Source organism: Hypomesus nipponensis, chromosome 26 (genome assembly GCF_054491055.1).
Source record: "Hypomesus nipponensis isolate SF chromosome 26, ASM5449105v1, whole genome shotgun sequence".
Lineage (NCBI taxonomy): Eukaryota > Metazoa > Chordata > Actinopteri > Osmeriformes > Osmeridae > Hypomesus > Hypomesus nipponensis.
In genome coordinates this window covers 6,816,519-6,838,209 of record NC_140386.1, presented here as the reverse complement: position 1 = coordinate 6,838,209, position 21,691 = coordinate 6,816,519, and the positions used below count along the sequence as shown (strand labels likewise).

At 50.9% G+C, this 21,691-nt stretch overlaps 3 protein-coding genes across 4 annotated transcripts; 2 read left to right on the top strand and 1 right to left on the bottom strand.

Moving 5' to 3' along the window:
• Positions 1–3,500: 3,500 nt before the first annotated feature.
• On the bottom strand, positions 3,501–4,646 carry foxq2 (forkhead box Q2). The gene is made up of 3 exons (XM_084692307.1): positions 4,347–4,646; positions 4,077–4,256; positions 3,501–3,944 (listed from the first exon to the last, which is right to left on the bottom strand). The coding sequence occupies exons 1-3, from the start codon at positions 4,644–4,646 to the stop codon at positions 3,501–3,503; spliced, it is 924 nt and encodes a 307-aa protein (XP_084548433.1).
• Positions 4,647–7,206: 2,560 nt separating this feature from the next.
• Positions 7,207–15,368, top strand: pias4a (protein inhibitor of activated STAT, 4a). Of its 2 annotated transcripts, XR_014750742.1 has the most exons (12): positions 7,207–7,317; positions 8,274–8,661; positions 8,940–9,024; positions 9,572–9,613; positions 9,950–10,040; positions 10,255–10,383; positions 10,586–10,691; positions 10,959–11,032; positions 11,197–11,357; positions 11,849–12,000; positions 12,178–14,629; positions 14,761–15,368. XR_014750742.1 is itself a non-coding variant. In XM_084692483.1 (11 exons), exons 1-11 carry the CDS (start codon positions 7,291–7,293, stop codon positions 12,426–12,428), a joined length of 1,506 nt encoding a protein of 501 aa, XP_084548609.1. In that variant the 5' UTR covers positions 7,207–7,290; the 3' UTR covers positions 12,429–15,368. The 2 variants fall into 2 exon arrangements, 1 of the variants encoding a protein (XP_084548609.1); XM_084692483.1 differs by having other exon boundaries at positions 12,178–15,368.
• A 240-nt stretch (positions 15,369–15,608) lies between these two features.
• Positions 15,609–20,392, top strand: map2k2a (mitogen-activated protein kinase kinase 2a). The gene is made up of 12 exons (XM_084692484.1): positions 15,609–15,992; positions 16,095–16,208; positions 16,367–16,577; positions 16,730–16,876; positions 16,984–17,061; positions 17,297–17,348; positions 17,771–17,895; positions 18,442–18,652; positions 18,788–18,852; positions 18,988–19,049; positions 19,212–19,257; positions 19,444–20,392. Exons 1-12 carry the CDS (start codon positions 15,982–15,984, stop codon positions 19,552–19,554), a joined length of 1,233 nt encoding a protein of 410 aa, XP_084548610.1. The 5' UTR covers positions 15,609–15,981; the 3' UTR covers positions 19,555–20,392.
• The last annotated feature ends 1,299 nt before the right edge of the window (positions 20,393–21,691 follow it).

Below are 21,691 nucleotides of genomic sequence, written 5' to 3'. Positions count from 1 at the left end.
ATGTGATATTCACGCTGGAGCTTCTAGCTACCGCTGCGTTGAAAACAAACAAACAAACAAAATAACGGTTAGGTGGAGGATTTAGCAGCCCAGCGTGTGGACTTCTAGCGGGTGGTCAAAACAAGAAAAGCGCGTTTACAGGCGAGGTGCGCCATCTAGTGGGGGAATGGGAGGCTTACGTTTTACGCAGCGAGCGCGAACACCTCTCTTATCGCCTTCTCCCTCCTGGTACTCCCACTCAACGCTGCTCCGACAGAGAGAGAAAAAAATCTCTCGGTCTGCCTTGGTCTCCCGGGACCATCGGTCGATGCCTCGTCCTACCATATGTCTGAGCCCAGCTGTCAATCAACAGGTCAACGCGACCCCGGGGAGCCAGAGTTGCTGAGGAGAGAGAGACGGAGAGAGAGAGAGAGAGAGAGAGGGCGGGGGGGGGGGGGGGGGAGTGAGAGAGAGAAAAACGGGGAATGAGAGGGATGTTAGGGGGGATCAAACAGCCGACCTAAGGGATGACAGATGCAGATGAAAAGAGGAGGCAATAAAACATTTCTTCAAAGATGGCTGCGCGGCTCTCTGGCCGAGCGCTATGGTTAACAGTAAGAATAGCTGAATAGCGCCTCGCACTCATGACGATCGATTGGCCATTAAGTAAGGCTTTGATGCAGGCACACCGGCTATTGTTCAGCAGACACGACTAAGAAGGCAGCTGATTTCAGAACAACTGTCGGCTAATGCCACAAAAAGTGGCAACGTCCTCTTCCTAATCACCGGTAGTGCATTTGATTGCAAATCAAAAGGTCGCAGGTTCCAATCTCTGTATGTTACTTAAAAAAACCTTTGCTTTGAGATAAAAAGCTGCTCTGACAAAGATCTTTCAAAATCTCTTACATCAATGTAGTAATGTAATTCTAAAATGGTTTATTTCAGCAGATATTTTATCCAAAGCTATGGGGGTACCTGGATCCCGTTGATAAGCCGTGGAGTGCTCTTACCAATGACTCATACCTATCTCACGTTTTTCTTTGACTACGGATCAAGAGATTGCAGGTTCAAATCCCCGTCTACTGTATATGTCTTTGCCCTACCACTGAACTGCTGTCAGTGTTTAGTCAACATTGGCCTAGTGTTGGACCACACACTCAATCAAGATGATCTGGTTGGTCTAGGAGAGCAGCTTAGCACACACACACACCCCTTCACACGCGCACACACACACACACACACCCCTCCACACACACACGTGGGAGAACTAGGAGCTGATTTCAGAGCCGTGGCCAGAATGTTTCTGTCAGCGTCACAGCGGGCGTGATCCTCTTAGATCACTCTCTGGTGCATCAAGGCCAAGGCCTGGGCTTTAATCCAGACCACCCCCCACCACCCCCACCGCACCCCGCCGTACAGCTTATTAGAATAAGCAGATCAAAAACACTCAAACCTGTATGTGTGTGTGCGTGTGTGTGGTGTGTGTCGGAAGCTTGAAACTCATGCACTTAAAACACTCCAAACGATGTGTGTATGTGTGTGTGTGTGTGTGTATTGGTGTGTGTGCGTGTGCGAGTAGTTCCTCTCTTGATTCTACAATTTTTGGCAGCTGTTTTTAATTTTTAAAAGGCTGTTTTAAGAAATAGATGAGTGTGTGTGTGTGTCAGTGGTGTGTGTGTATGTGTGTGTGTGTGTGTGTCTTTGTGTATGGTGAAGGCAACCTATTTAAAGCCCTACTTCCAAGCAGCATGCGCTAAGCACATGCAGGAGAATTAAAGCCTTAAAGCTGGCAAAATGAAGAGGATTTGATGCAGAGAGCAATTCATGGGAATTAAACAAATTAGCGCCCCAATTAGTTTACCCATAATGAATAGGGAGATTTGCGGAATAAAACAAATTTATCGGGTGGATTTGCATCCATGCTAATAAAGAAAGAAAAAGATTCAAGTTTAAAATAACCTTGGAGACCTGTTTTACCTTGGAGACCTGTTTTACCTTCATCCCTTCCAAACTAGCAAATCTCTAGCTTCTTTCTGTAATCTAATTGCTTGTCAAATATTTGTTTTATTCAGTTGCTCAATAACTGCTGGAACAGAGCTCCCAGATCAACTGAGACAAACATACACACCTACATACACACACACTCTTCCATGCACACACACACATGCACACATACACACATGCACACACACCCTCAATGGAAATGTCAAGCAGAAAGGAATCATCCAAACTATTGATGGATGGACTGACAAGTCATAATTGACTGACAGGTCATAATTGACTGACAAGTCATAATTGACTGGCAGGTCATTTTTTAAGACGGTTTAATTGTTTGTTGTTTAGGTTTTTCACCCTGAGTTTACAGAGTTTTGGGTGAAGATATTTCCCAACGGCTTCTCACATACATCATTTATATGTTTTATACAAGACGGTTACACATAGATAAGGTTATGATTGAACTTTTTTCCCCCATTCCCAAAAACTTGGATAGCTTGAATACCATTCGTGACATTTTAGTTTTTGTTGTTTTATCATAGTTAAACTGGTCAAGTCTGTGTGGTCATCATTGTGCGGACTCTGGTCACATCTATTCTTCACCTCTCTCCTGACATCCTCTTCTCCTTTCTTCTTTCATATCGCCCCCTCCTCTCCTCTGCTCTCCTCTCCTCTATCCCACCCTCCTCTCTCTCCTCCCTCCATCAACCCCTCCTTTCCTCTCCTAGCTCTATCTCTCCCTCCTCTCCTCCCTTACTGGGCCCCCCATGGTCGTTCCTCCCTGCAGGAGAGGTTGTAGATTACACTGTGTGATAATCTGCCTATTTTCCGAAACTGCTTGGGATTGGTGGGATTATCTGTGTCGTTATCCCTGCATGGGGGAAGGGGGGGGGGGGCACAGCTCCAACACCCTCCTAGGCACACACACACCCACATGCTGAGGAAGACACACACATGCACACCCCCCCCCCCCACACACACACACACACACATAGGCATTGCATACACACACATACTGAGGCAGAGACACACGCACACAAACACAACCAGACTGTTAAGGGATGTTCTGATGACAGTCTTTAGACTATGAAGAAACTGGTTGGTTGTTTTTTTATTTATTTTTGTAAGTCACAAGTCATGATACATAGTATAGAAATAAATACAATATGATTACAACCTATTTACAGCAGCATCAAGATTATACAGTGTGTCAGTGCATATCTATATCAGAGTGTAACATTTACTCCAAAACATTAAACCACCCATAACATCTCAACTTTGGTATCAAGCATGTATTCACTTCTCCTATGTCTTCATTTACCAGACACTTTTGATCATGTCCACCCTGCCCATCGTCTGTCGGGATTTACAAAGTTCTCTCCTCCTCTCCTCCTGTTATCATCCTCTCATCCTCTCCTCCTCTCCTCCTGTTATCATCCTCTCCTCCTCTCCTCCTCTCCTCCTGTTATCATCCTCTCCTCTCGTTAATTTCCACCTCTTCTTCTCATTCACCTCTTCCTTTACCCTCAACCCCTCAGCCAAACTGGATGGGGGCCTGGAGGATGGGGGGCTGGAGGATGGGGGCCCTGGAGGGTGGGGGCGAGGAGCCCGGGGGGCCTCCTCTTCTGCAGCCCAGCCCAGCACCAGTACACCCAAGGGGGAAGGCAGGAGAGGGGGAGGAGGGGGGCTGGAGGAGGGCAGCACCAGAAGGGCCCCCCAGCACCCTGGAGCCGGGGAAGGGGGGAGTAGTAGGGCCCGGGGGTGCCTAAGGGGGCGTAGGGGGGCTGGGCCCCCATCCTGCGGATCCTCCTTCGCGCTCGGCGGCGGTGGTAGTCCCCATTGGAGAAGTCCCGGTAGTTGGAGGGGTGGACGGCCCAGAAATGCCCCTTCCCGTTGTCGCTGCGGCCGGCCTTCATGAAGCACTCGTTCAGGGAGAGGTTGTGGCGGACGCTGTTCCTCCAGTTCTTGTCCTGGAGGAGGGGAAAAGATCCTTTATTTCCTGCTGTACTTTGTACATGCACTGTTTGCATTTCGCTTCGGATAAAAGAGTCAGCTCATTGAGCAAAATGTCAAATGTAAATGCGATTTGAGAGGAGACCAACCTTGCTCTTGAAGTAGGGATAATGGTCCATGATCCACTGGTAGATATCACACAGTAGAAGCTTCTTCTCCATGGATGACAGGATCGCCATGGAGATGAGAGCAATGTAGGAATGGGCGGGTTTGTCCTCCTCCAGGCTCCCTTTGTTGGTCTGATTCTCTTCTTCGGGCACCTGCACTTCCTGGTTTTCCTGGTCTGAACTCTCAAGCTCCTCCCCCTGGCATTTGGGGCTCCTCGATTCTCGATCTGCCAAGTACCGTGGACTTGGCACCTCCTCCCCCTCCTTCTCCTCCTCCTTCTCCTCCTCTTTCTCCTCTACCTTTTCCACCTCCTCGTCTATCTTTACCTTCACCTCCATCTCCTCTTTCTCCTCCTCTATCTCCTGCTCCTCCTCTAGCTCCACCTCTTTCTCCTCCTCCCATACCTGCTCCATCTGCTCCTTCTTGTTAATAGGGCTCTCAGAGTCCTCTCGGGTCCCCTGCTTGTCGCCCTTGTTGTAGAGCAGGTAGTCAATGGTGAACCTCAAGCCCAGTCTCTCCCTGCTCCTGCTGCAGGCGCTGCCCTCCTCCATAGTCTCCCCTGGTACTGAAGCCTACAGACCTTCTCTTCCTCTGGGACAGATACTGATTGGGTGGCCCCCCCCCTCCTCTCCTGACAGGCGGAGTTCCCTTCGGGTAGGGGCAGAGTCCGATGCCCCCGTGAGACAAAATAAGAGGCTATCGTTGGTCTCTTCACCGCAAGTCTCGGTTTGAGTCGTTGACACCGTGAAAGACCGCAGGTCCTGTAGGCGCTCTGCGCACTCTCGCTGCACTGCTCTACTCTCTGGTCTCTCCGGGGACTCTCTGGTCTCTCTTCGGCTTCGCTCTGGTCTCCCTCTGGTACCTGCCTCTCCTCAGCTCCCTCCTTCAGACCTTTGACTCGAGCAGTGCTCCGGAGAACCGGAGGACGTCCCTATTTAAGCAGCCATCCCAGAGAGGCCTGCGGCGGGGGGAGAGGACAAGGCCAGCCAGGGGGTCCCATCCACTGAGATTATGTTTTATTACCTTAAGCAAATCTGTGTAATTACGGGAGATTAAACAGTCAGATTTAGTAGAGCATGGTGTGCCGAGGGTCGAGGATGGTGGTGCCGTCTCCGAGGGCCGCTGGGTGTGGTGATCCTCTTTGGGGGCCTGGGGTGCAGGGGGGGCGGGGGGTGAGGGGGTTCTGGGGGGATGCTCTGGGGCCTACAGCTTTCTCACATACATGCTGCTAAACTGGCATAATTAACTAATCAACATGTCTGTGGAAGCATCCAACTGCAAGCCTTAGATTTCTGGTCCTTGCAATTGCGCACGGCTGGGGCGGACTGGTTCTGCCTGTCTGGTGCTGGCTGGCTGGCTGGCTGGCTGGTGCTGACTGGCTGGCTGGTACAAAACGCAGTAGTGACCTTGACTAAGAGCTCAAATATTTCAGTTTAGTAGATAATAGATAATGGTGGTACAAGTAAAAGAAGAGTTATTTTCTTGACCACACAGTTCCCAAACAATGGGACTGTCTGTTCTGTAGTATTCTATTCGATTCTACATTACTCTACTCTGTCCTGCTCTGATGTAGTCTACTATTATTACTGTTATGTTGTTTTCTATGCTGTTCATTCTAACCTGAGTCTAATTTTTTTACTTCTCAGAACACCTTCAACCTTATGTTTCTTGTAGTGTCTTTTACAGGTTTGGAAACAACAAATAAATATGTGTTGATGAAGTATAATGTTCTAAGTAGTTCCCTGTTCATGAATGCTGGCGGACTGTAAGAGGACACACACTGTCTGGTATATTCAAGTACCATCAGGAAGGAGAATGGAGTTTACCAACCGTGGATTACAGCGCCCCCATGCGACCAAACACCAGAACTTCTAAAGTTGTCATCTGCTGGGATCAGAGTCGGAATTCAGTCCGGGCAGTGCTTTCGGCTTGTTGTCCGTTATGGTCACTTAGAGACACATGCAGGTCTGGTATGACGGTATCAGCCTGGGGTTCCACTTCCGACGTGTCCAGCATGCGTCTCCTTAATCAGTTGACATGTTAGACTTAATCGCCCCGGGTTAGATTATATTAGCCTACATGTTATTAATTTAGCAGACGCTTTATCCAACAGTGCACACAGGAAGTACAGCGGAATGTCAAGAATCAGAAATGCATTGTTCTACTGTAGGCTATCTCAGTGATAAGAAACAAGGAACAGTCTGTACAAGGTACATCGCAGAGTAATCACATCTCAGTGATCTCTATAGTAACCTACCACATAGTGCCTCAAACTAATTATGAAACACAAACCCCATAGGTTTTTCAGAATTCGTATGTAGAGACCATCATTGACTGGGCCTGCATTTGTGTGTGGCTACGTTTTGGTATATGTATGTCTAGTAGTCTATAACATATTGAAATTATGGAAAAGGATAGTATCCACTTGATAAATAATGTTATCATATTCCTGTGTAATTTACGGGTCAACTGATTGTATGCATCAATGCCTTCATAACAAATGAATAACTTTTAAAAACCAGAAATGGATCTTTGTTAGACGAATGTGGATCTCCTTTGCCCAACGAGCAACCGATTTGATCCGATGTGTTCTTGTTTTCCAATCCGTCAGTGCTTTACATTGTAACATTGACAACCTAATGTCAATCTCCTTTACAACGGCTGGTTCCGGCCCACTGTATTTGTGATGACGGTGTATAATTTGGCTACCTGTGGTTCGTTTTATTTCTTGTTAAAAATAGACAAAGCATTTATTCGATAAGCAATGGCTGTATGTAAATCGCGAAGTGGAATATTTTGCTCGGACGGGAATTGAATGGGCCATGTGTCCATTTCTCCGGATCACAGCGGGCTTTTCTCGGCTGCACAATTTGAACCGTTTTCACTGAGTACTTCCGACTAAGCTCAACACTATTAAACTAAGTGTATGTAAATGTTCAAATACTTTGACACTTTTTGCTTTTTCCTGACACCGAGGCCTACCGTAGGGGGTACGCCTGCCTCTTAGTATTTTTTTAAAGTTGGACTGTCACTTTAAAAAGCCTTTGTCACGCCTACTCAGCGCTTTCTCCCCCAGGCTCATGTCCAGGCCGCGTCCTGATTGGCGGCTGGGAACCGTCGACTAGCGTCTCCGCTGCCTCTCATTGGTGAAGTACTTGCCTTCGGCTCTAGCTCTCGCGGGGCTGCTGTACGAAGATGGCGGCCGAACTGGTGGAAGCGATGGCAAGTACAGCTCCGCTCGCCTGGGTGGTGGGGAGAGGAATGCTTTGGGAAGGGAACGGTGTCGGTTTGTCAGGGGAAACATGGAGGGTTTTGTTTCAGTACTGTAAACAATGGTTTAGTGTCGATATTGTTACAAATGCACTGTAGGGAGACGGGTCGGCTCCGGCTGTAAGTGCGCGTCTCTAGCATGCTGGCTAGAGACGCAGAAAAATGAATGATGAGACTACGAAAACATTCATCAGTAGGGAGTTGGCGTGAAGCACTATCAATCCACGCTTTATTCGAACAATGCAAGCGATTCTGACTGCTGGCCGCAATCGTCAGCCTTTCAAATAGACGTATTTACACTAGTGAGGCATGACAACAAAAGCTACCCCCTTGTCAAAGTGAAAGACAGGCTCGCGCTTTTCTGCCGTTCCCGACAGATGCATGTAGGCTACGGCTCGGATATCTTCAGTTCAGTTTAAGCCATTTATTACTTCAACTAGGTGGATTGTATGGTGTGTCCATTTTTTTACCAAAACATTTGAGTTTGGTGCTGTAAAATGTGACATTCATGCGCCTCCACTAGAGTCTCTAGATTCGGTTAGCAGTGGAAACCGAGCCGGTTTTAGTGTGTGCCTCTGGAACACAGGGTTGTTGGATTCTAGAACAGCCAAAAGCCAGACTGGACAGTAGAACCGCCATGTACTGATGTCTGACAGAATAGCAGATTGAGGTCTGACAGGAAGCCTTATCTAGCATCGTTTATTGTACGGACACGGTGTCTATTTGATGTTTTGAACGCAGCTCAGAAGCAACCAGCTCTGGATTCCCGAACCCAGCAGTCCCTTACTCTTTTCAGTAACGCATTCCCTCTTTTTCTGTGTCATGCACTCTTCTCCACACCTCCCCCCCCCCCCCTCTTCACATCTCTCCCCTCTCTCTTCCTCCTCCCCATCCTTTCCTCCCTGTAGAACATGGTGAAGAGTTTCCGGGTGTCAGACCTCCAGACGCTGCTGGCCTCCATGGGGCGCAGCAAGAGCGGGCTGAAGCAGGACCTGGTGGGCCGGGCCTTGCGTCTGGTCCAGACCGAGTACAGCCCCGAGCTCCTCAAGAACATCCGACAGCTGTACGAGTCCCGCTTCCCAAAGGCGTCCGGTTGGCTGGCGGCCCGCCGCCCGGAGGGAGGGGTCCCGGTGGCGTACTCGTCGCTAAGCTCCTCCCCCACAGCCAGCTCTCAGGGTGCTGACTACCTCAATGGTGGCCTGGCGAAGGCCTCCCCCACGCCTGTGCCCGAAGTCAAGCTGGTGTCCCTGCCCTTCTACCAGACCATGGAGACCCTGCTACGTCCCACAGAGCTGGGTAAGGACCTCCACACACACACACAGTCACTGTCTCACTGGCTAGCTATACCATAATAGTATCGTCAGGTGTCCGGAATGCTTGTGTCGCTGTTCTAATGCTCTTGTTGCTATGTGAGAGTTTCCAAGAATTTTTTTGGGTCGATTTGTATACAGGGACCAAGTATTTACCATACCTCTCCTTATGTGGCTAAGCCGTATGTGTATTCTGGTCATCGGACATGTGGTCGTCTGGTCATGTGACTCTCCTCTGCTCTGCTTCTCTCCCGTTCTCTCCAGTTGCCCAGAACAACGAGAAGCTGCAGGACAGCCAGTGTGTCTTTGAGCTTACGCAGAGCCAGGTGGAGCAGGTCCGCACCTCCAGGTGAGCAGGGGGGAGGGGCTTCCTTTAGAACGCGCCGTTCTAGTGGACCACAGAAGAAGACCACTGCACTGCTTTTGAATGGGCCCCATGCTCAAGGTCGTGTACAGTTCTAGGAGACAGTTTGGATGACTGGTGTTTTTGTGGATGATGATGTAACTTGGAAGGAAACGGGTAGTTAAACAGGCTGTAGCATGAAGGAAACAGGTAGTTAAACAGGCTGTAGCATGAAGGAAACAGGTAGTTAAAAAGTCTGTAGCATGAATGAAACAGGTAGTTAAAAAGGCTGTAGCATGATAGAAACAGGTAGTTAAACAGGCTGTAGCATGATAGAAACAGGTAGTTAAACAGGCAGTAGCATGATAGAAACAGGTAGTTAAACAGGCTGTAGCGTGATAGAAACAGGTAGTTAAACAGGCTGTAGCGTGATAGAAACAGGTAGTTAAACAGGGTGTAGCATGTAAACGGACAGTTCAACATTTTGTAGGAAGAAAGTTAACAAGATTTTCGAGGACGTCTCTCTAACTACTACTTTCTCTCTCCTGCCCAGCGAGCTTCGTCCTGGGATCAAATCAATCCAGGTTGTTCTCAGGTGAGTCCCTGAGGTTCTCACACACACACACGCACACACACAACACCATACCCACACGTCAGATCACACACACACAGCATGACACTCGCACACTTTTTCTCGGCTCTGCATGCCGCACACAGGACCCAAAGGTGTCTTTCAGAATTGCAGCAGAACACAGCATCTAAAATAGGAGTGAGCTGCCAGTCCCTGTTTCCCAGGCTACACTGAATGACGGACACCCCTCAGCCAGCCAGTCAGAGGCCAGAGGGCCATTTGGGTGACGTCTAATAGGCTTAGAGGTGACGGGTTCTTCTGGCGTGCACCAATGATAACCCTGATTCCTGTCTGCTCCAGAATCTGTTACACGGACTCCAACGGTCTGCAAGAAGACCAGTATCCTCCAAACATCGCCGTCAAGGTGAACCAGTCCTACTGTCATGTACCGGTACGTATGTCTGGAGGTGGGGGAGGGAGGTGGGGAAGGAGAACATTTATTTGTGAGGATACTTGATACTTTTTTCCTGATTTGGAACCTGGGGCTCGCGTTGATGACATCACACCCACCCGTTTGGAGGCAGGGCTACTGGTATCGGTGCTCTTCATCCTAACCTGATGGCTCGTCCTTCTCTCTGCATTTCTCCCCCTCTCCCCGTCTCCAGGGTTACTACCCGTCAAACAAGCCCGGCGTGGAGCCTCGGCGGCCCTGCCGCCCCGTCAACGTCACGCCCTGGCTCCACCTCTCCACCGCCACCAACAGAATCACCGTCACGTGGGGCAACTTCGGCAAGGTGAGGCCTGTCGCCACGCTGGCTTTTTACCCACAGTGTCCACCTTAATGCTGCTGGTGGGCTGGCTTGTTTGCTGGCTGGCTGGTTGGATTGACTGTGCCGGTTGGTTGGCTGGCTGCATTTGCTTTGCTTGTTGACTGGCTGCTACTAGATGGTAGACTACTGCAGGGATGAATGACGGTCTCTCCTCCTCCTCTCCCAGAGGTACTCAGTAGCGGTGTACCTGGTCAGAGTGTTCACCTCAGCAGAGCTCTTCAGCCAGCTCAAACTGTGCTCCGTGGAGACGGCCCAGCGCTGCCGAGAACGCAGTGAGTACACTCTCTCTCTCTCTCTGTCTCTGTGTCTCTCTCTCTCTGTGTTTCTCTCTTTCTCTCTCTCTCTCTGTCTCTCTCTCTCTCTGTCTGTCTCTGTGTGTCTCTCTGTCTGTCTGTCTCTCTCTCTGTCTGTCTCTGTGTCTCTCTCTCTCTTCCCCCCCCCCCCCTTCTCTCCTGAGTTTCTCCTCTCTTCCCATGTTGGGAAGGAGAGTGTCATGGTGGTTCACCTTCCTGTGTGTGTTTGTGCGTGTGTGTCTACAGTTCAGGACAAGCTCCGCTTCGACCCAGAGAGTGAGATTGCCACCACAGGCCTCAGAGTGTCCCTAATCTGCCCGGTAACTAACTGTCCAGCTGTCTTGTCTGACTCCAGTTCCCTGCCCGTCCGTCGGGGTCCCGTCGGGGTCCCGTCGGGGTCATGTGACGTGTGACATCAGGTCTGCAGTTGACCGTTGAAACCCAGGTAACTGACCCCCCCTCTCCCCTCTTCCCTCCCTCCCAGCTGGTGAAGATGCGTCTGGGCGTGCCCTGCAGGGTGCTGACCTGCGCCCACCTGCAGTGCTTCGACGCTGTCTTCTTCCTGCAGATGAACGAGAAGAAGCCCACGTGGACCTGTCCCGTGTGCGACAAGCCCGCCCCCTTCGAACTGCTCACCATCGACGGGTAGGACACACACACACCCACACGCAATCCTCACAAACGTCTACTCACACATGCGTGCACCCACGCGCAGGCATGTACGTGCCAGGGCCTGTCTGTCTTTCTCCAGCCAAGCCAGACCCCCCCCCCCCACACACACACACACACACACACACACACTCACTCAAAACACCACCAGTCTCCTACACACTCACTCACACGCACCCCCACACACGCTCTCACTCTCAAGGAATTTAACTCGGAGCACCTTCAGCCTGCATCTCCCAGGATGTACAGGAGCTAGAATGTTCTGGACTCTGTTAGAACATGCAGGGAAGATCAGTGTTGGTGCTTGTGGTCCCGTGTCTGTTCCTCTGCCTCAGCCGGCTTCGTCGGACACAATCTTATCTTCATGTTGCTGTGGTGTTACAGCTTGGGAAATGAATTCACTAGTGTGTCCTTGAAGGAAAAAATATGTCAGCTCGTCTCAATGTGTGTGTGTGTTTGTGTTACAGTCTTCTGTCTGAGATCCTAAAGGAGACGCCCGAGGACATAGAGGAGATTGAGTACTTGACTGACGGCTCGTGGCGACCAATCAGAGATGAGAAGGAGAGGGACCGAGACAGAGAGAGCAGCAACACACCCGATTACCCTGTGGTGGACATCTGTACGTCTGGGGGGGGGGGGGGGCGTGGGGGGGGGGGGGCGTGGGGAGGATGGGGGGGGGCGGGGCGTGGGGAGGGTGTAATGAAAGATTGTTCTGTGATTGTGACCGTTCTATCTCTTCTCCCTTTCTTCTCCTCCTCCTCCACTTTCCCCTCTCTCCCCCTTTCCCTCCCCCCAGGTGTTCCAGAGGCCAACGGCCACTCCCCTGCCCACAGCAGCACCAGTCAGACGGGGAAGTCTGGGGGGGCGGGGTCCACGGGGGCGGGATCAGGGGCCGGGGGAGGAGCCGTGGTGGATCTGACGCTGGATTCGTCGTCTGAGGAGGAAGGGGGCGGCGCCGACAGCGAGGACACGGAGGACAGCGCAGACAGCCCCCAGCCCAAACAAGGTCGCTATGACTACGACAAGGATCTGGTCACGGCCTACTGATTGGCTGGCTGGCTGGATGGACATGGACTGATGGCGCAAGAGGGAGAGGGAGGGGAAAGGAGGGGCGGGGGGGGGTGTTATGATTGACCTGAGGAGAGGAATCCATTTGTCCGCCCCTGCCCCCACACACACACACACCTCTCCGAGAGGGACATATTGCACGCCCAGATTCAGACACACACACACACACACCCTGCCTGCTTCTGGAGGGACTTCCCTTCCCTCCATCACAGGTCACAACAACCCCTTACACACACATACATACACACACACTTATGGCCCACCCTCGCCCCCTTCAACACTATACGCATCTTAAAGACTTTTGAGCAGATCACCCCCCCTCCTCCTCCTCTACCCTGAGACCTCCAGGCCCCAGACCACTTCCTGTCCAGGCCCCAGACCACTTCCTGTCCTCGTCTCCCTCCTTTGTTGACGCCTGTCGGGATTTGCAAGCGCTGGCTGAGAGTCTGGGGGGGGGGGGGCACCTCCTTCATTCAGTCATGAGGTCAACAGGTCAGGCACCCACAACAACAACAACAACAACAACCAGGAAGGAACATGAAGAATTCTTTTTTTTTTTTTTTTGCTGACTTTTATGGGACTTGATGCAAATACCCCCGTCCCCCCTCCACCCCCCCTCCCCTGTGGTCCTGGTGTGTTTCTGATTGAAGATGAAGCATTTTAAGCAGGTCATCTGGGGGGGCGGGTTGTTTGGTTTATCCCCCAGCTCAACCCCATCTTCATTAGTCAAATGACAACCTACCTCAGCCAATCGCAGCAGACCTGACCACAGTGTAGCTGACACCCGGGTGGAGAGAAGGGGGGTCATGGGAAAAGTAGTTTTTATTTAGCTAAGTCAACACTGGAGAGACTAGATGATGATGATGATGATGTTATAATAATCTTTCTTGTGCTATCACTTTACGCCATCTCCTTTTAGGCTGTGTGTATGTGCCACATTACACCCTGGCACTCGACAGATGACCCTGGTCACAAAGACTGGCAGGCAGACATTGAGAAGTGATTTTCATTTATTTTCATCTGCTCCCGTAGTCCTCGTTTGCCCTGAAACTCAGACCTGGGTGGGGGGGGTGGGGGGGGTGGAGCAGGTGCTGGTTCCTTGGCCTGTACCGCTCCGATCCCTACTCGGCAGTGCTGACCTGATCCCCGTCACTAACCCATCTCTTAAGCCCCGCCCTTTCCCGACACCCCCACCGGAGGAGAAAGACTAGTTGCTTGTCCTTCCTTTTTTAAACCACCTCCTTCCATCCTCCTTTTCAGTTTGCTGTGTTTTGGCCCCAGCTCTCGTCTCTGACGACAGGGGAATTATTTGAATAAGGATTCGAGGAAACGACCGCTTCCAATGTTGCGGATGGTTCCAGAAGCCAGGCGTATTGGGAGAGAGAGACCCCTCCCCCTCCTCCAATCTGGAGTGCAGTCGGAGCTGAGCTGGGCAGGTTTGGCTGCTATTTTATTTTTGAAGTTTTTTAGGTTGTGGAGGCTGGATCCTGCGTTGCCATTTGGCTTGTTGAGCTGGTCTACACAGGAAGTACAAAACAGGAAGTGGTGTTTTGTAGTATTATGTTGTTTATGGGGTGTTTGCCATGTTGTAGTTCTCTCTGTAGAAGGACTACAGGAAAGGGGGAGGGCTCACGGCGTGAGATGACTGACTGGATCTCGCTCTCGTATTTATTAACAACTTCTCTTCCTTTTGCTTTATTCATTCGTTGCGAGCGTCGCTCGTTTGTCGTTTTCCTGGCTGATGGTTAGTTTGGTTTTGAGTGTTATGAATTCTGACACGTGAGGAGCTGCCAATGGCCACCTTCTGTCTTGTTAAGACCGAATCAGATCTGCTGTCTCGTTAAGACCGACGAATCAGATCTACCGGGCTCCTCTCCGACCACTTCCTTCTGTTAGCTAGAATCCCCCCAGAACTGGATCTCAACGGACGGTTGACGTTGTGCCGATTTTTCTTTTCAAGGCGGGAACGGGAGCTTTTGAGCTAAAGGTTTCGAGTGTCGTCAAGGTAATTGTGTCTTCTGTGTTGCTCTTGAAATCTCGAGTTTGCAGACTGACGTGCAGATGGGCCGAGTCGCGCAGCAGAACCTCCTGAACCAATAAGAACGTCTTTCAAAGCATCAGGAAGCGGCTCACGCGGGTACTCTGTAAACCCATGTGACATATCTACCTGCCTCTGATAGGTTCGCCATCTTCATATTTCTAGCCAAACACACTTGAACCAGAGTCTCCTCTTTGTTTCCAAGTATGTACCTTCACACGGCATAACTGTTTACCCACCCACCCACCCACTCTGAATTTCCCCAATTTTAAGAGAGTCAATGTTGAGCTGGTTCCTGTGGATCTGAGCCAGATGAGTTGAGTTCGGGGGTCTGAAGTTGAAAGGTCAAAGGTGAGGACCGTATGTAGTGAGGAAGTTGTGGTAGTGACATCCCTTCTTGTAATAATGCTTAAAGGTAGAATGGACAGAGGCTTGCAATCCATGATGTAAATGTTTTTTTGTTTTGGTTTGTGTCTTTTTTATATGTTCATATTAAAGACAATAAAATTTAAAATAATATTTTATTAAGCTTTGAATTGCTTCCAAGTTTCCTCGAGGCGGAGGTGCGCGGTCTTAGAGGTTCAGGGGGGTGCGGCCTGTTGGCATTAAAGCTGCATTATGTCTCTGTGGGACCGAAGGGATGGGGAGGGAGGGTGGTCGAGGGGTGGGATGTGGAGTCCTGTACTACAGATTGGGGTCAATGGGACATGGTTGTCTCTTGTCTCTACTCGGAGAAGCCCTTCATTGAACGAGCCGCGTCAAAGACTGTAGATAAGACTGGCTCCCATGTCTTATGTTATGAAAAAACTGTACAATTCTAAATGATCGTATTCTAACACCTGTTATTGACGTGTGGAATTAATTAAACACATTTTTAAAAACGCCTGTTTCGTGTGCCATCTTTATTAAACAGAACGAAGTTTTAGAGATCATGTTCAAATTATGTTTGTTCAATGGCAAGTTTTCACACCTGCACAGGTATTTCTCTCAATGTACCACATGAGGGCGCAGTCCATTTAGTGTTCCATCTGACAGAATACCGCGATAGGTAACTTGATGTTTGTATTATTTAATTATCAAACCACAAACTCTCGCGAGTGTTTGAAGTAGTTGCTGCTTCCTGAATTGTATGCCAGACCTAAATTCCTCCTTCATCTGAGCTACACACCCCAACCTAACACCGGGAACCGTACGCCTGTACAACCCCTAATTCTACGGAGGGACCACCGTGTCGGTGTGCGGGGCAGATCCGCCAACTACCAAAGCTGCATTTGTCGAGAAGGCTGTCGCACTAAAGACGTTATTCTAACGAACGCATCTCACGATTTTCTTGGAGCAGTTAGCCAGCAAGTTGCTAACGTTAGCTAGCCTGCCAATAAGATATCAACGGCAATGCGTGGCAAGAGGTGTTGCCGTTGATAATCTTTCAGAAAATTTGAACTGTCTGGTGTGCCCTGCTGGGCGGGATATGATCCATTTAAACAGCTGAATGACATGCTCGTAAAGTAAGCTTCTACCAGCGTCAGACACACCGTCACGGCTATTTCAGAGTGAGTTTTTAAGATCACCTCACCGCGCTGATTTGTATTGGGAAATCCTACAAACAGCCAGACTCACGGACCCTTCCTAGCCATGGCCCCGAAGAGAAGACCCGTTCCCCTCAACATCACTCCCATCGGTGAAGGACAGGCCACCTCCACTACAATCGATGCCGCGGCCGAGTGAGTAGCTGAAGTCCTACCGGTTCGGTTGCTGGATCTGTAGCCGTGTAGCTTTAACCGAACGCTCGTCATTTAAAGTGTGTACAACTTGTACGAGTGTAGAAGGTGAACAAAGACGCCCATAACTTCCTATCTCTCTCTCTCTCGTCTCTTCTCAGGGCTAACCTGGAGGCCCTCCAGAAGAAGCTCGGTGAGCTGGACCTGGACGAACAGCAGAGGAAGAGACTGGAGGCCTTCCTTACCCAGAAGGCTCAGGTGGGGGAGCTTAAGGACGATGACTTCCACCCCATCTGCGAGCTTGGCGCGGGGAATGGGGGCGTGGTCAACAAGGTCCGCCACAAACCGTCCCGGCTTGTCATGGCACGCAAGGTGAGTCTCCACGCCCCCGTATAGGACAACCTGCATCAACGCCTTCAACCGCGGCAGGAGTTGTTCGTGTTGGCACTGTGCCTGGTAGCAGAGATGGGGGGGGGGTTATTGCACTGGGCCATCTTCTCTGAATCTCCTCCCCCCTCCGCCAGTTGATCCACCTGGAGATCAAGCCAGCCATCAGGAACCAGATCATCCGAGAGCTGCAGGTGCTTCACGAGTGCAACTCGCCCTACATCGTGGGGTTCTACGGAGCCTTCTACAGCGACGGAGAGATCAGCATCTGCATGGAGCACATGGTGAGAGACCCACACACACACATCCCCACACACACACACACTTGGTGATTTTGTTTTGGTTTAGTCCAGTCCTAAAGTGTGTGTGTGTGTGTGTGTGTCCTCTACAGGACGGAGGCTCGTTGGATCAGGTGCTGAAGGAGGCCAGAAGAGTCCCAGAGGAGATTCTGGGCAAAGTCAGCATAGCTGTGAGGATCCACACTCTGCCAAACACTCCTGTCTTGCACTCGAGAGCACGGGGCTTATCTCCCTGGAACTCTCCGGAACGCCGCTGCGTCTTAGCCCCTAGGACGCTCTAGAACACTCGGCTCACCCTAGAACGCAGCTTTCTTAACTTCCACGTGTGGTCCATAGAACATTCATACTCCAGAACACGAGTGTTTTATGTTACTGTCTGTGTGGTCTCACTGTGTGTGTGTGTAGGTGCTGAGAGGACTGGCCTACCTGAGGGAGAAGCACCAAATCATGCACAGAGGTGAGCCCTAGTGGGAGGGAGGGAGGGAGGGAGGGAGGCCAAGACATCCTGCCTTAGGGTTTACTGGGGCTCTGCTGTGTCAGTGTGTGTGTGTGTGTGTGTGTGTTCGTTCAAGTGCCCAGGCCACAGGAGAAGGGGCAGACTGCCTTGCCTGTGAGGCCAGCCCATAATTACACCCTCTCAAATGTTGTTATACAGCAGTGGCCACACCCTCCTTCCCTCCCTATCTCTTTCTTTCTCAATTTCTCTGTCTCCGCTTCTCTTGTTATTCTCCTTCTCCTTCTGTCTATTTCTCTCTCTCTCCTTCACTCTCTCGTCTTCACTCTCTCCTTCTCTCTCTTTCTCTCCCTCTCCCCCCATCCCTCTCATACTCTCTCCATCCCCCTCCCTCCTCTCTCTGACCTGTGCTCCGTATGTCTCAGACGTCAAGCCCTCCAACATCCTGGTGAACTCTCGCGGGGAGATCAAGCTGTGCGACTTTGGCGTGAGCGGCCAGCTCATCGACTCCATGGCCAACTCCTTTGTTGGCACTCGCTCCTACATGTCGGTGAGACAGCTCTCCTTCCTGCCTTCCTTCCCCTCCTCCTCTTCCCTCTCTTTCCCTCCCTCCTTCCTGCCTCCCTTCCCCTCATCTCCCCTCTCTAACCCTCCTCCATCGATGGTCCGCCTTCTCTTCCCTCCCCTCTCTCCGTCCCCCCCATCCATACCAGCTGTCAAGGGCCGTGCCCAGGAGAAGGCTGGCACTGCCAGGCGGGCACCTGGAGGGGGGGAGAGGCGAGGAGGGAGGGGGGGGGAAAGGAGGCTGTAGGAGAAGGGGGGAGGAGGAGGATGAGGGAGAGAGTTGGAAGGGAGAGGATGCAAGCGGGCACTCGGAGAAGGTGTGGTGATGCAGCCAGCCTGGTCTCTCTGCAGGGGGGAGGAAGGGAGAGAGGGAGAGATAGTGGGAAGGGAAAGGATGGGTGAGTGGGAGGGGGGGAGGGAAGGGAGGAAGAGGAGCTAGGGGGAGGAGGAGCTAGCGGGAGGAGGAGGCCTGGCATTATAGCGAGCCCTGCCTGGATGTGACCTGTGTGTGTGTTTGTTTTGTCCCTGACAGCCGGAGAGGCTGCAGGGGACCCACTACTCTGTCCAGTCTGACGTGTGGAGCATGGGCCTCTCCCTGGTGGAGCTGGCCCTGGGTCGCTACCCCATCCCCCCGCCTGACGCCAAGGAGCTGGAGGCCATCTTCGGACGGCCCGTTCTGGACGGGGCCGAGGGTGACACGCATAACTCCACCCGGCCCAGACCGCCCGGGCGGCCAGTCAGCGGTGAGCTGAGGAATGAAACAAACACCCAAACCTTGTGTTGGTTATGACTGTTAGCCTCACATGTCTGCTGTTTTTGCTGAGCCCTCTCTTCTTCTTCTCCACCCTCCTCTCCTCCATCTCCTCCCTCTCTCCCAGGCCACGGTGTGGACAGTCGACCAGCCATGGCCATCTTTGAACTGCTCGACTACATCGTCAACGAGGTCAGAACTGACGATTCATCGCCTGACAGTTGTCACTCTGTCTCCTGAGATGACTGTGTGTGCTAATACTAAATGGTTGTCCTCTCCCTCCTCTTACTTGTCCTTTTCTTCCTCTCCCTACTCGTTTTTCCTTAGCCCCCGCCCAAGCTGCCCCTTGGAGTCTTTACCTCTGACTTCCAAGAGTTTGTGACTAAATGGTGAGGCGGCCATCTTTGTTTGTCATAGTTCTGTATGTTTAGTTGGGATGTATTTATTAGCAGGCATGTTAACTTGTTAGCTAGGATGCTAATTTGTATTTGTTAGCTGGTGTGCTGATATTTGTTAGCTAAGATGCTAATTGTAGTCTCTTTTGTTTGCAGTCTGATCAAGAACCCAGCAGAGAGAGCTGACCTGAAGATGCTAATGGTGAGTAACAAACTGGAAAGATGAATGGCTGGCTGATTAACTTGCTGACTGGCTGGCTAGTTGACTTCCTGGCTGTCTGTCTGGCTGGTTAACTTGCTGGCTGGCTGACTGACTGGTTAACTTGCCAGTCGACGAAGACTGTTCAGTGAGTGAGGATGTCTAACTGTGCTCCTCTGTGTCCTCCAGGGCCACACCTTCATCAAGAGGGCTGAGGTGGAGGAGGTGGACTTTGCAGGCTGGATGTGTAAAACCATGGGGCTCAACCAGCCCAGCACCCCCACACGCAACGCCGAGTGACCTGTCCTTCTCTGACCTGCTGCAACGAAGAACGCAGCGCACGCATACACACGCAACGCACACACACGCAACGCACACACACACACACACGTAAAGCAGAGTGTCCTATCTTTCTATGATCAGCTGCAGCGCACACACAGACACACACACACACACGTTCCTGTTCTGCTTCAGTCCAGCTTAGTGAAAGGTTTCCTGGTAAAGTCTAAGTATTTTTAACCCTCATGGTTCACTGGCAGTTCACATGATCATATTCTATATACGACACCTCAACTCACCCCCTCCTCCTTTAACTCCTTCCCTCCTCCACCTCCTTCCTTCCTCCTCCTCCACCTCCTTCCCCCTCCTCCACCTCCTTCCCCCCTCCTCCACCTCCTTCCTTCCTCCTCCTCCACCTCATCCTCACCTCCTTCCCCCTCCTTCCCTCATCCTCACCTCCTTCCCTCCTCCTCACCTTCTTCCCTCCTCCTCCTCACCTCCTTCCCTCCTGCTCACCTCCTTCCCTCTTCCTCCTCACCTACTTCCTCCTCCTCACCTACTTCCTCCTGCTCATCTACTTCCTCCTGCTCACCTACTTCCCTCCTCCTCCTCACCTACTTCCTCCTCCTCACCTACTTCCTCCTGCTCACCTCCTTCCCTCCTCCTCCTCACCTACTTCCTCCTGCTCACCTCCTTCCCTTCTCCTCCTCCTCTCCTACCACTCTTCTAGGTAAGGAGGGGGACCTCCCATGTAGGGAAGAGTGGCCATTGGTGTGTTGCCTGGGGACCCTCCCCTGCCCTCTTAAACCCTGTATTCATGGGGGAGGCGTTAGACCCGAGGAGGGGGAGGAGGGGCGGGGCAGGGGGTGGGGTGGGGTGGGTTGAACCAAAGAGGGTTGTCATGACCACTGTAGGATGGTTGTGGATGAGATCTGCTAACTGACAGGGGCGCGCCAGTGAGGATCTTATCTCGAGAGGGCCGATTGGCCGTTCTGATTGTATGGGCCCCTGGTTTCCATGGTTACCCTGCGGTGGGCGTGCTCTGTCCGCTGCCATGGAGACACGCAAGGGAGAGCTTGAATGCGTGTTGTCCTTGGTTACAAGGATGCCAGTGTACCATGGCTACAATAACCCTTTCCTCTTTGTTTATGCCTAAGAACACTTTAATACCATGTCATTATTTACTTTAACTGTTTATTTAAACGAATGCCTGAACCATTTGTCAGTTAAACCAAATGTCTGAAATCACATCGGCTACTCTCAACCTGTTAATGGTCAGGTCCCTCTGACCAGCTCCCCTTTCCAGTGCTGAATCATGTTCAGCTCTCTGAATCATGTTCACCTGTTCAGCTCTCTGAATCATGTTCAGCTCTCTGAATCATGTTCACCTGTTAAGCTCTTTGAATCATGTTCAGCTCTCTGAATCATGTCCACCTGTTAAGCTCTTTGAATCATGTTCAGCTCTCTGAATCATGTTCAGCTCTCTGAATCATGTTCAGCTCTTTGAATCATGTTCAGCTCTCGTGAGTCAGTGATACTACTCTGTGAGGGGCCTATCTGAGCTGCCCCCCTCCGGCCAACACCTGGACCTATCAGAACACTCCTAACATGCACCCCACCAGCCCTCCTGAGGAACATGTGCTGGCTAATCTCTAATATCACCGACCAATCTGAGATAACTGTAGGGGAGGGAGGGAGGGAGAGAGGATGGATGGATGCATGCAGAGGGTATTGGGGTATTGAATCCCCCCCCCCCTCATTAAATTCACTGGTCTCCTATGTGTTTGAATGATATTTACAGAGGATGGAAGTACTATTTTGCAGTCTTAACTAAGAAAAAAGTTCTGTTTTTGATTTATGAAAAGTAATAAGGGAGAAGTCATTTTATTATAACATGAAAAAGTGTTGGATATGGTCATGTACAAAAAAAGGAAATAAAACTGATTTGTGAATGTATATATTTGACTGGTTTTGTGTGGCGTGAAAGACAAGACTATCCATGTTGAACTTTACACACATGCAATGTGATCATGTGTCCGATTGTTCTCCAGTTAGCCAAAGACCTGGGTCAAGCCTTGGACAACTGGGGCAAGCATGGGTGCTTCAGAACTTTTATGATGTTTTGTGTATGTTTATAAGGTTATAAAAGGTTGTATAA